Source organism: Podarcis vaucheri (genome assembly GCF_965113315.1).
Source record: "Podarcis vaucheri genome assembly, chromosome: 14".
Lineage (NCBI taxonomy): Eukaryota > Metazoa > Chordata > Lepidosauria > Squamata > Lacertidae > Podarcis > Podarcis vaucheri.
In genome coordinates, this window is record NC_138752.1 from 45,275,163 (window position 1) to 45,288,813 (window position 13,651).

The following is a 13,651-nucleotide window of genomic DNA, read 5'->3' on the forward strand; positions in this document are numbered from 1 at the left end:
AGAATGGGAGTGATGTATGAGAAAATTAATATATCTGAGAGATAAGGGACCAATAAAAGCAGAGCAAGTGGGGAAATCCTTTGTTTACTTAGTGTCTGGTGTTGAGACAGAGGTGTCCAATAGTTGAAAATTAATTGCAACAGTGGCACCCAGTTACCAGAGTTAGCAGATGGCAGGTTTTTCGATTCCAAGTGTCTCCCGAGTGCAGTATTTCTTTGAGAGGGTGGAAAAAGACCCAACAACAACACCGTCCAGAGAATTCCAACTTAATCCCCAGGTTCCCCGCCCCCCACAAAAAAATAAACAATCAAGACCACTTTTACAGTATAAACACGCCAATTCATTCATTTTACTGATGGTTGCAAATATGAATTTCATTCTCGTGGGGAGGGTGAACAAAAGGGTGTGGAAATTAAGAAAATAGCTATTTATAGAAAACAAAAAAAGGGGGGGCTCAGACAGAAAAAGAATCAGTGCTGACACTTTTGATGAGCAGTCCCAAGGTGTCAGAAGGTTACCTGTGCAGTAGCAGCAGCAGGAGGAGGCATGCTGGGAAGCCTCGCATAGCATCGCGACTTCGGTTCCGCATTTCCGGACTTCCTTTTAATGCTTGCCGAAAAACAAAGAGCCCAGTAATTTCATACTGTATTTATTTAATAACTAAAATTCACAAATAAAAAGGTACTTGCAAAGTCCATATCATTGCGTCGTCCCAATTCTCCTCCATTTTACTGCTTTCAGACCCATAGGCATAAAAAAAATGGGCTTGGACTTTTTTTTTTTTAATTATAACTGTTGTATGATTGGTCAGTTGGAGCTGAAGCACCAATGGAGAAGATGCTTTATGGAGATGAGAGTACACCCCCCGGCCTTCCCACACACATTTTGGAGGAACGGAGGGAGATGTGCCAGCGCTTGGATTCCTCTGCTCCTATTTTCCCCACCCAGAGCAATCTTTGCGTTATTATATTTCTTCTTTCAAAGTCACTGACTGTAGCCTCTTTTACATTCCCCCCCTCTTCTGTCCCTGCAGGACTGCGTACACGATGGACATTGTTCGTTTCTTACTCCTCTAGGCCACGAGCCAGCGGCAAGCAGGTCCTGTCGCAGCTCAGTGCTAGATGTCGAATGGGTGTCTTTTCATTTCAGGTAGGTTTGTGTGTCTTTTCAGAAGGCTGCCATTCATTTCACTTCCTTTCATTTCTCTCTTGAGCTGCTGAAGAAGGCTACTCGTACTCCAGGAACTGTTTGTGATAGAACAGCAAATATCTGCAGGAAGATGACAAAAAGAGGAAGGACAAAGCACCATTTTAATGCTGTCTGCAGCAGCTGACTGACATTCCCATACAGCTCTCTCTCTCTCTCTCTCTCTCTCTCTCTCTCTCTCTGCCATGTTAAAAGCAGGACTACTTCTCACAAGGCAGGAATTATTCCAGGGAGGCAGCGACGCTAGCTCTCTTTCGTGGTCATACTGTGAATCTCTAAATAATTTAAAGCCAATGACTCATCATGGTATGTGCCCATTCTATTCTGGATCTGCACTAGACTGCTTAATGCAGAGACTGGTCTAGTTTGGTACCCAGAAAGGAGGCCTACAGGGCGAGCTACACAAATGATGATGCTAAGCCAATAGGGGGCATCCAGATGGTTAACATTGTGGCCATCAGGCTTCTGGTCTCTACAGTTGTTTCACTCTGGATAAATAACCAGCATTTCTCAAACCTCTAAAAGCCGTGGTACAACATTTCTGAATTAAAAACCAGCTCAAGGATTCACTTTGAGAGATACCGAGAGAGTAAAAAACGCCTGCCTTCGGAGGAGACCGTTCCCAAGATTTCAAATGAGTTCTTTTTTAAAAACTTGCAAGCTCACACATCTACCCTTTAAGCAAGCAGTGGGGAGAAAATGTCAGGTGTAATTAAGAAAACAAGAACAGGATGATGGGATCAATCTTATCATAGCCAAGAGCGTGGAATGCCAGAAGCGGAGGCAACTCCAGATTTCAAACTGTCATGCTTCTCCACCCCCACTCAATCCACCCCCCAAAATAGAATGCAGATCTACAGTGATAAACAACATCACAATATTTTGCAGCCTTAACAACATCTAGCAATGGATAGTGGCAAGAATCATATGCCAAACCAGTTACAGGCCCTGGATGTGACATGGAGAGTGGCAACCCCTGGGTGTCTTGTACAGAGGGCTTTGTATGTCACAGGTCTGCAAAGTGCAGCTTTCAGCTTTAATTTTTTAAAAAGCCAAACACACACAAAAATACAATTTCTACTGACATCAGCTGCAAAGACAAGCTTGCAAACGCATGTGATCAATGTGCATCAGAATCTTATTAACAAAAGGGGGCAGGGTATGACTTTTGGCATCTGGGGGGCGTGGCTTCTGCATTCTTGACAAATTGCAGAGTTTATATATAGGGACCTTTATTAGGTTCCCTGCGCACAACCTTTTAAGTTCCGTCGAGTATGCAGTTTGGATTCTGCTGGACAGAACAAGCTCAACCCAAGACAACATATGTAAGGGAAAGGCGCTAGAATCCCTGCTGCCTGTCCCTTGTGAGTGTATCCAAAAGGTCAGCCTGAAATCTGACTGCACAGGTTCCTCTCCATTTCTCCTCATCTGGAGTCTGCTGCACTTTACACTTCATGAATGTACCGAAAAGGAAATGATCGAAAATGGCATTTTGTGGCTTAAACAGGAGGCTGCCCTCCTCTGTGTTTTGCTCAAGACGTACCCTTCGCTGTCTAGTACATCCTTAATGCTAGCCTTGGTGATGATGGCGTCGTCACATTTGAACCACTGGTCCTTGTGTTGCCGGATGAAGCTGGTATAGTGCCCGCTCTCCAGGGTTCCTTGGTGATTAACTACTGCAAACAAGGAATACCTGGTGGCAAAACAAGTTGGGAGAAAGCACTTAGGTCAAGAGGAAATGCAGCAGCTATTTCAATCAATGTTACTTGAGTCTTTATAAAATACTTGCAAAAGCGGGGCATATCCACAAGGGTGCTTCCTGTGCTCTGCACCCGGAACTTTGGGAAATGCCAAGCGTTTGAAACCAAAACTATAAGAACAACTATTAATAAGAGATATGATGTGGAATATAACTCTCAAAAGTCTCCTTGTAAGTAGTACACATTAGAAGACTTCAGCACTGACTTGTTAATCCATGCAAAATTAGGTCAGCACAGCACTTACTCTCCTACAGTGGCCAACTGAATGACTCTGGGAAACGCATAAAACAGGACATGGTGGCACAAGGTCTCCATGTGTAAGGGGTCTGGGTCTTCAACTATGGGCTGAAGTAAATGGACTCAAGCATCTCACCCTCTGCATTGCCATTGCAGTTTCCAGAAATGGGAGCTGCTGCAGAGATTATCTGATGGCGCAAGGAATTTTACTTGGGCCTAGAATTCCACAATAATATACCAAATTATCTCCAGAGAGAAGGTCAAGTTGTTGTCAGACTAACCTATGTGCTTGTCTGGTTTCGTATCCCAGACTGCCTACCTGGCAGAAAATCAGCATTTTGCTCACCTGGCCGCACTAGACCCACCAACATTGATGCCTGGGTTGCTCCCAACATATAGCAGTTAAGAGGAATATTGCCCCTAAAGAATGAGGTGCTATTTCTTGCTATGGCTTCTAACGAACATTAATAAACTGAGGCGACACACATTTTAAGTTAATTATTTTTCACAGCCCCCCCCCACGCTATGAGAGGCAACCTGTGAGGTGAATTATAACTACTGCAACAATTCTAAGCAATACAGATAATGCTTATTTGTAATAAGGTTCTCCAAAGAGCACAACCTCACATCCTGTATCAAAAGCATTCACCTCTTTGCATTGTTGATAATGGGCTTAAAATGAGTTGGTTTCGAGTGGGATTAACATTGGCTACAATCCACAGCTAGACAGTGGTGTAGCGTGGGGGGTGCCAGGGGTGCCGGCCGCAACATTTGGGGGGGCGTGTTTGGCCGGCCCCCCTCGAGGAAGCGGGAACCTCTCCAAGGCGCAGCGCGCCGTCGGTGGAGGAAAAGAGCCACGCAGCAGCAGCAGCAAAGCCGGGAGGAGGAGGAGGTGGAGCGAGCCTGCTAATTGCTCGCTGGGAATTAAGCGGAAGGCTGCTCCGAAGCCTGGCGGCGGGAGGAGGTCTCTCCGCCCCACCACCAGCCTTCGGAAGGCTCCTCCGAAGCCTGGCGGTGGGGCGGAGAGACCTTCTCCCCGCGCCAGCCTTCGGATGGCTGTCCTGAAGACTTGTGGTGGGAGCAGTGGCGTAGTGTGGGGGGTGCAGGGGGGGCCTGCCGCACCTGGCGCAACATCGGGGGGGGGGGCGCGGAAGAGACTCGAGTGCTAAAATCCACGGGTTAAGGGGCGCAAATTACTTGCCTTGCCCCGGGTGCTGAGAACCCACGCTACACCACTGCAGCTAGGGAAGCACAGAGGCCAAGATTCATTTTACACAAAGAAGTATAACGATGCACCCAGCTTAGCCTGTCACTTGCAGATACCAGTCTCTACCCATTTACACTGCTTTCCTTTCACCTTTTAAATCTGGGAATAGCAGCTGTAGTTGCATTGCTCTGGTGGTCAACAGTGCAAACCCTTGCTTTAGAGGAGTAGGTCAGTCATTGGGCTAGTGCATGGGTGGGCAAACTAAGGCCCGAAGGCCAGATCAGGCCCAACTGCCTTCTGGATCCGGCTCGTGGATGATCCGGGGAGAAGCCAGCACACGTGTTCTTTCCCTCTTCCTCACACGGCGATGCCGCCGCCTCCTCCCTCCCTCCTCCTGGCTTCTCCCCGCCCTGCCTAGAGGAGGAAGGGGGCTGGGCTTTGCTGGTGCCAGCAGCAGTAGTGCTCAAGTGGCCGCTATTTTAAGCAGCCCCTCTCTGGAGCCCTTTTGCACGCTGCTCATCGTCCCTCTGCTGCCGCCAGCCCCTGCCGCTCGCAAAACACAGGTAAGCAGCCACCGGGGCTCGTGGTGCTCTTGCATCATCATTATTTTTTTTTCAAAATATAGTCCGGCCCCCCACAAGGTCTGAGGGACAGTGGACTGGCCCCCTGCTGAAAAAGTTTGCTGACCCCTGAGCTAGTGGGTAGACAATAGTGGTAGAGGCAGATACAGTACAGATGCTAAAATTACATAGCTGATAGAAGGATTTGGAGCCAACTGTAGAATTTGGTAGGTGGCAATGGCAGAGGAGGCAAACGGAAAAGGAACAGAAGCAAACTGAAGCATAAGACCTAGCTCTTGGATTTTTATTATCAGGGCTGGTATATAATGCTACATGCTCAACACACCCACGCCTTTCTACACCTCTGCAGGATACAGAACAGATTTCTAGTCCATCTCATCCAAGAGGGAGAGCCACAGAATTCAATACTACTTACTTATTATCATTGTTTAGACTATCTGCCGGCTGCTGGTACTGCCCATTCATTCTGCTCTCTTTACTACAGCAAAAAACAAAAACACACACAAATATTCAGAATCATTTAAAAAGACAAAGGGTTGTAAATAGTTCCTTGGTTTCTCTCAACAGAGTAGATTCCAAACGTTTATTTGTATTTATAAGGTGTACATCATATAAGAGGGTTAAAAAAATCTTCGTTCGTACTTATGAAGATGCTTCTCAAAAGGAGGAGGCAGGGGGCTTAATATAAACAGCCATCTGGAACTGGCATCACCTACCCATGTATCAACAGAACTTGGTATTTGCAGTACTAATAAAAAAACACCTATTGTGACTGGTGGGCTGTGTGGGAGGGTTTGTGTACTGCAAGGACCTGTACACCTCTCTCCACCTCTCCCTCTCTCTCTCTCTCTGTGTTACACCTTTCTGTATGATCTCTGCCATTGAGGGTTGCACAACTTAGGGTTGAGGATGGAAGGCATTGTGCTACATATGGGCAATACTTTACCCCCCCCCCGGAATGAATGAGAAATCATTTCCCTATACAGGCAGCCGCCCCCTGTTTATGCGGGGGTTCCGTTCCGAGGTACTGCACACGTTGGTGAAATCACATATAACTGAAACCCATTGAAAAAGCCTGCAAACACTCAGCGACACCCCCACCCCGTCCCTGTACTGCCCTTTTAGTGACGTTTCACAGACATCTTTATGACGTTTCTGGGTCACTTCCAGGTTCACTGCAATGTGCGTATATTGTGTGTATTGAACGTGCATAAACAGGGGGGCTGCCTATACAGAGGAAACAAAGGAGCACTACCAGGGTGGGAACCAAGTCTACTCCTGGGCCCACAGTGATCTCAGCCAATCAGAATAAAGCCGCCTCTTAATCGGCAGGGCAGGGGGAGAAATCATAATGTGCCCATTTATTTCCAATGCTTGCTCTGCTCACCAAAGCTTTTGCCTTACAAAACTGAGATGGACAGTGAAGGCTAAGACCCTAGAACAGCCTTTGCCTACCTGGTGACCTCTAGATTATAGTTCCCATCCGCCCCAGCATGTTGACTTATAAACCTCTTGCTGATGGAGAAGATGGGACACACTAAAAAGGCTAACACTGCTTCAAAAAAGAAAGAAAGAAAAAGTCAAAGGTTTTACAGACCGGGGATAGAAATTCATGCCAATGCCCCATGGTGATTTTCAAAGGGACAATGCCAGATTTCAGACTGCCTATGTAAAAACTAATCAACGTAATGATTTCATTTTTTAAAAAAGCAAGCACAGGTAAGTGAAATGCACCTGACATAACGAACCGTCTGATGAGGATATGTGTGTCTGGGAGATAAAATGCTTGAGGCCAAAGTACAGCCTTTTTTTACAGGTAATGTCCCCTCCTTATCTTTGAGGGAGGGGGAAGGACTGCTCCATATCCAGAATGTGGACTGGAGTCACATGGAAGCATCCTGAAGTTACCGTATTTTGCGCCCCATAGGACGCTCCAGCCCATAGGACGCACCTAGTTTTTTGGGGGGGAAATAAAGAAAAAAAAAATTATTCCCCCCCCCAGGTGCGGGGCTGGAAGAACCAGGTCGGGGAACAGTGGGAAGGCACGCTCTGCCTCCCCGCTGTCCCCCGAGCTTGTGGGGCTGGCGATGGGCAGGCAGCTCTGCGCCACCATCCAGAGCAGGGTGGGACTTCGCGCCCCGCTCTGGATGGCGGCGCAGAGCTGCGCTGGTCCCAGGACTGCAGGCAGCTCTGCGCGGCCACCGGGAGCGGGGCGGAGCTTAGCGCCCCGCTCCGGATGGTGGCACAGAGCTGCGCTGGTCCCAGGACTGCAGGCAGCTCTGCGCGGCCACCGGGAGCGGGGCGGAGCTTAGCGCCCCGCTCCGGATGGTGGCGCAGAGTTGCGCTGGTCCCAGGACTGCAGGCAGCTCTGCGCGGCCACCGGGAGCGGGGCGGAGCTTCGCCCCCCGGCTCCCGGTGGCCGCGCAGAGCTGCGCTGATCCCGGGACGGCAGGCAGCTCTGTGCCGCCATCCGGAGCGGGGCGGTACTTAGCGCCCCGCTCCCGGTGGCCGCACAAAGCTGCGCTGATCCCAGGACTGCAGGCAGCTCTGCGCAACCCTTGGAGCCGGTCTCCCGAGGGTTGCGCAGAGCTTCCTGAAGCCTGGAGAGCGAGAGGGGTCAGTGCGCACCGACCCCCCTCGCTCTCCAGGCTTCAGCAAAAGCCTGCCTTCGCCCCATAGGACACAGGCACATTTCCCCTTCATTTTTGGAGGGGAAAAAGTGCGTCTTATGGGGCGAAAAATACGGTAAATTCTAAAAAGCACACAGTGGGTTTCCCCCAGGGCATTTGGGAAGATCTGTAGATGTTGGATTACAATTCCCATCAGGACAAGCCAGCATGGCCAATGGTCATGGATGATGGGAGCTGAAGTCAAGCTGCATCTGGCGGTCCACTCACTAGCCACCCTTGTGGTAAATATAGGCCTCAAGAGGTTCCCAGGGTGCTCTGTTATTACCACAGAATCAGAGTTGGATGTTGTTTGTACTGTCTGGAAACGACAGGTGCTGTAAGGGTGGAAAATATAGTTTTGACCAATTTACACTCATTTAGATTTCTTCTTTTATGATAGGTAAAAGCAGTTCAGCAGGATGGCCAATGGATGGCTCTATCCACTCCAAACATGCCTCTCTCATTATCCAATCACAATGTTGTCATATATTTGATGCTTTGCTAAAGAAAGGAGCCCTGGGAAGCCTTTTGTGTTGAGATCATCCATGACAGATTTCATGACAATCTAAGACTAAGGATACTTCTGTGGAAATCCCAAAACTGAAAGGAAGAGAAAATTAATCCAATTCTTCACTGAAAAGAAAACCTTAATTGCATTAGCTCTCTTTACACTGCTGAACCACACTTGCTCTTGTTCATTAGCATATTTTATGTTTTCGACTATGGCAATTGGATTACTCTGTTTCACCAGTGAAACTAATTAATAAAGCTCCCTATGTAAGGGGTAGAGAAACCAATAATTTCAAACTTACGATAGATATGTTAGCTAACATCTAAAATGTTATTTTAGTAAAATAGGAATAGGAACCCAAAGATTTATGTGAACTTAAGTATCAAAACACTGACTAGTTTTAAAATGCAAAGTTTCTATCTACTTCTTCAGGAAATGGCTTTGAAATTGTCAGTAGTAGACAACAAGTGTCAGCTGCCACTAAAAAGAGTTTAACTTTCACTTCCTATGGGGCAAGTATATTTTGACGTGTCTAACAACTTATTAGCCTGAGCTTGTATGGCAGGAGTAATTTGTGAACATGCCTCTCCCTAAAGTATTCCAGCAAACAGAAGCATCAAGGAAGAGAGAATATATCTTGGTTAATTAGGATTAAAGCTAAACCAAGTATTCCACAAGTGGAAGTTTAGGTACTGATATTTTATTTAAATGACCTGAATGACATCTATGCCTTAAGGAAAGCGGGGCGGGGGGGGGGGCGGGGGCTGAATCAGACTCCTTTCAGTTCAGGAGTACTTTCACTTAATCAAGTTTTGAAATAAGTTTAAATTTCACCACCATAAAAACCCCAGTAACCAAATCATGCTGCAACTAGTTTCCAACCGGAAAGCGACATTTACTCATTTCTTTCTGCGTGCTGTTCCACAGAAGGGGTTCCAAAACTCTTTTTAAACCGTCTCCCCACACGAGAATGCTTTCTCACAAGAACAGGCCCTGGAACATACCTGGAGGCCATGAAAGGCGTCATGTCCAGCTCCAGCGGAAAGGAGACATATGTAGTGATCTTTCGTCTCAGTTTGGCTGAGTGTTCAAACCGCTAGAATAAAGAAATTAAGCATGACTTATGTAAGCACATCTCACTGGATAGTATCATTTCTATCTACCCAAGTCAAACCAGCGGACAGTAGGAGTAAACTACTGAAAAGGTGAGATCAAATGAGCAAGCCGCATTCTATTTCCACAATGTTTCTGTAGCGTCTCTTTTTCCAGCAGGAATTGTGACGGACGATAACAAAACGCAACGGCCTATGTACAATTCAAGTCTGTGCAACAAAGCGTACAGACTTGCAATATACAACCTTTAGCATGCAAGGAAAGATGATACATCTTTAAGATCTCAATCATTAGGTCAATAATGACAATTTGAATTTATCGTTTATCAAGTGCCGGGGCCAGCAATCCAAGTTTCACCCATTCAACAAGCTAGTAAGAAGTCATTCACTGTAATCAAGCATCTGTTTCATCTCAGATACACAGGTCAAGGAGACGAGAGCCAGTGGCGAAGCTGCATGCTCTGGCACCGGGGGCGTAGAACAGGCAGGGGCATGGCTGGTGTGTGTCCCGGGGGCCTGGTGCCCAGCATGGTGGGGTATGCACAGCGCGTGTCCGAGGGGGCGGCCGCAATAGTACCCCCCTCCCCGATAGTGCCGGGGGCGATGCGCTCCCCCTGCCCCTCTGCCAGTGAGAAGAGCAGCACCGGCTTCATAATACAAGTCTTGGGAATAGAACAGACGGTTGGTCTGCCATTCACACGTTTGTGTAGATGCTTCTCCCGTTATGAATATTAATGAGCAGGCTGGATTACTGCAATGATCATTGCTTTTGAAAATTCTACAGAAACATCAGCTGGTCCGGAGTGAGGCAGCAGGAGTTTTGTTGAGTATCAGCCCTTGGGAACAAGCAACGCTCAACTGACCTGCAGCTGCATTGGCTTCCAATTTGCTTCTGGGTACAATTCAAAATCCTAGATTTTAAAGCCTTAAACTGGACACAGGATAACTTAAAGGATCAGCTACTCCCTTATGACTCTGCTCACTCTAAGATCTGCAGGGGAGACTCTTTTCCACATCTCAACAATAGCAAAGGCATGTTTGGCTGGAACACACGGGAGGGTCTTCTGTGTGACTGTGCCCAAATTATGGAATTCTCTTCCCTGAAAAGTTCAGTTGGCTCCCTCTCTCTTGACCTTCTGCTGTCTGCTAAAGGTTATTTTATTCTCAAAGGCATTCAACCTATTGGGTTGAGTAGTTTTAATAAGCTGATCTGGTTCTCTAGGTTTTCATCAATTGCTCCCATCTCTGGTTTTGAAAGTTTAATTGCTATCGGGAAGTTTTTAATTCTTGATGTTTTACTATGTTTTTATATATGCTGTAAGCTGCTCAGAGTGTAGATGGGTGGGGTATATTAAATAAAATAATAGTGTTCCTGTGGATACTGCAATGAGAAAGCAGAGTATATAGAAATCAATCAATCAATCAATCAAACCATTTGTTTTTTGACAAGGGTTGAATTTTAATAGACAATAGCCCAGGTGCTACCCAGTGTGTCTGTATTGGCTTATAATTAAAGGTTTACTTCAGTATCAGTAAGGGGGGAAACGAAGCCAAAAAAGGGAAAGAAAAACAGAGAATTCTCCATACTGAAGTGCCACATCCTGACAAGAAATAAACAGAAAAGGAAGGTGGAAAGAAAGAGACAAGGAGAGATTAATTTCTGAGACAATGGGAAGTGTGATAAGCGCCACACTTTCATCATCATTTAAGCAGAATGCCACAGAAGAATGAGAGCAGGGAGCAAAAAGATGAATGAACTGTTCTTTAAGAAGGTGGCACCTCTCTCCATTTCTCGGAACTCCTGTCCTATTTACACTCTTTGTTAATTATTCGCAGCTTACAGCACCATAACAATTCCCTAGCAACAGATCAGGCTGTTTAAAAAAGAAGAAGAATCACATGGACTAGATATCCTTTTGCATTTCTCCTCATCTTTTTTCACAGCATTATTAACACTGTCAGAACATATGCCCCTCATAATGACTTTGTTATCATTAGTTAAGCTACAAATAACTTACAGTTTCATAATTAAACAGCTGGTGGAATTTAGCAAAATTACTTTCACCAGTGTCTGAATGCTGTTCTGATGCATGAAATATTAAATCTTAATTTTGGAAAGGATGGCACAATAGCTTGTGGCAAGAGAGCCTCCTCTGCAATTCAGCACAGATCTACGAATACTGTTTCAGTTTGAAACCAGACTTCTCTGTACTTTAGGTTAAGCGGGAACTAGGTGTCTGCACAACTATGAATACACCTGAAAGTGCAAAAAAAATAAAAAAAAATAAAAAATACAAAGGCAGGTTCCCTACTGTGGAATCTGCTAACTATCACAAGCATTTCCTCTTCATCCTATGACAAAATCAGGACATTCTGATTACAGTATCGGGAAATGCTGGCAAGTGCTGGGAGCTACTTGAAGCCCATCACAGGTCTGTTAAGAATGTTTTAAAAGCATATACCTTGCAAGGTGTACATTAAATGCTTAACAGACCAACATCCTTGTGGACACCCAATTGTGCATGTATGTTTGCTTGTCATTTGCATAAATCACACAATGAAAGGCAGAGAGCATAGTTGCAATAGCAAAAACCTCTGCCCAGTAGGGTCCTTTGGATCTGAGACTGGACCAGAAGTGGTTACTCCAATCCAGGGATTTTACAGCCAGCTGCTGGAAACCTTTGATTACGGCAGTCAAAAGATGTAGCTCTTTTGACCCAGCAACAACAGAAGGCCAGATTCCACGTATTTATTTTAGGTCTGTGGATGGCCTAGCCAATGCAGAGGCATCCTGCTGCAAAGGGAACCATGCTGCACATCCAATTTTCCACCTGTTCTTGGAGAGGGCTCTGAGACTTGAGCATGCAGAGTCTTGGATGGACTAGACTTTCATATCAGATCAGTGGTTCTCAAAACTTTTTTTTCTAGGCCACTCTTTCAGTATAAAGATTTGCTTGCTCAACACGGAATGTTTTATTAGAGATACATTGGAGAACACAACTAGGATTCTCCTCAGTTGTGCCTGCTCTCATTTTTAAAATATATCTATCCATACTCCGCAAAAAACAAAACAAAAAAAATTGGATACTATATACTATACTACACCAAAATGCTTAAATGTTTGATTGTCCTTGAATCTTCCCACACTTGCCATCCTCTCCTGCCATATCCACTGAGAACTATTGCCTTAGATCTTGAGGTTCTTAGATGTAGACTCAGATGTCTTTGGCACCCCCCAAAAATCTATCAAGCCTATAAGGGCAGGATTCTCTACCTGAAATCATGATTTGGTAACTTACTTTGAGATGAAAACAGGCCACAATGGGTAATTTCTTCATAGTGAGTTGTTTGGTAGATTCCTGGTAGCTATGGCAACCACTACATTTGATTTTGGCACTGCTTCCTAGATGTTCTGGCCTCGTAAACCTAAACAAATATTTTAAGAAAAGAGTGAACGACCAGCACCAGTAAATCATTTCTATTGCACCTTGAGTTTCCACTTACATCTCCAGCACAATTGTCGGCATGTTTATTCAGAAGTAGGTCCTATCAGATTAACTGGCTTACTCACAAGTAAGCATGCATAGGACTGTCAATATGGATGCTTACAGCAAATGGGCCACCGTGATCAAAGAAAGGCTAGCACTTGGTCATCCATAAAAAGAATAGGTAGCACTTTCAGCTCTTGGTTTCTCAGCAATTTTCCAAAAAGCCCTCAAATCCTGTTCCCCAATACATAACTGGCTCTTGGCATACGACCTGCTACTAAGATTAGTGTTTTAGAAAGTATTGGGGGAAATTATTGATATCAAAGACCTTTGTACAACCTTATGAAAAACTTAAGTTTCTTTATGGAGACATTTACCCACACTGCTAACACTCATGAAACCATAATTTTAAAACCACATGGATTCAATTTTGGTTCAGCCTCCAATTTGGATGTTTATCACCATGTGGATACCATGAGGAAGGGGAGACCAGCCGTTGGTCATCCGCAAAAACTGACTATGATGCCTCTTGCATGGCTAAGTCAACTCTCTTCTCCTTGCCCATTACTGCAATAACTGTGATGCAAAGTTAATGATGGGCAGGCTTGTGTTCGGTTACATGGCTACTATTACTATGGGATACTATCCCATAGTAGTTACTATGGGATTCTATGGGATTCTATCCCAAGTCCCAGCCCTGCAAAAGAGACAAGTGTTTGAGAAGGGGTGCTCTGCAAGAAGAGATAATGCATATAAGCATGGAAAATTGTTTCAAAATTTCATCTCGAGCTTCTTTTTCATGGTCTAATCTACAAACCCAAGACAACATGCTTGCAATTTTTTCCACTTACTCACACTGCAATAAACAGAGAACCAAACC

General features: G+C 45.5%; 1 protein-coding gene across 3 annotated transcripts in view; it reads right to left on the reverse strand.

Moving 5' to 3' along the window:
• Window positions 1-633: 633 nt before the first annotated feature.
• Window positions 634-13,651, reverse strand: part of USP22 (ubiquitin specific peptidase 22) — a 102,319-nt gene continuing 89,301 nt past the window's right edge. For all 3 annotated transcript variants that reach the window (XM_082199777.1, XM_082199776.1, XM_082199778.1), the window contains 5 exons: window positions 12,583-12,709; window positions 9,176-9,267; window positions 5,407-5,469; window positions 2,750-2,899; window positions 634-1,269 (listed from right to left, as the gene is read on the reverse strand). In XM_082199777.1, coding sequence (XP_082055903.1) covers window positions 1,227-1,269; window positions 2,750-2,899; window positions 5,407-5,469; window positions 9,176-9,267; window positions 12,583-12,709 — 475 coding nt within the window. In that variant the 3' untranslated portion in view covers window positions 634-1,226. The remainder of the gene's footprint in view (window positions 1,270-2,749; window positions 2,900-5,406; window positions 5,470-9,175; window positions 9,268-12,582; window positions 12,710-13,651) is intronic.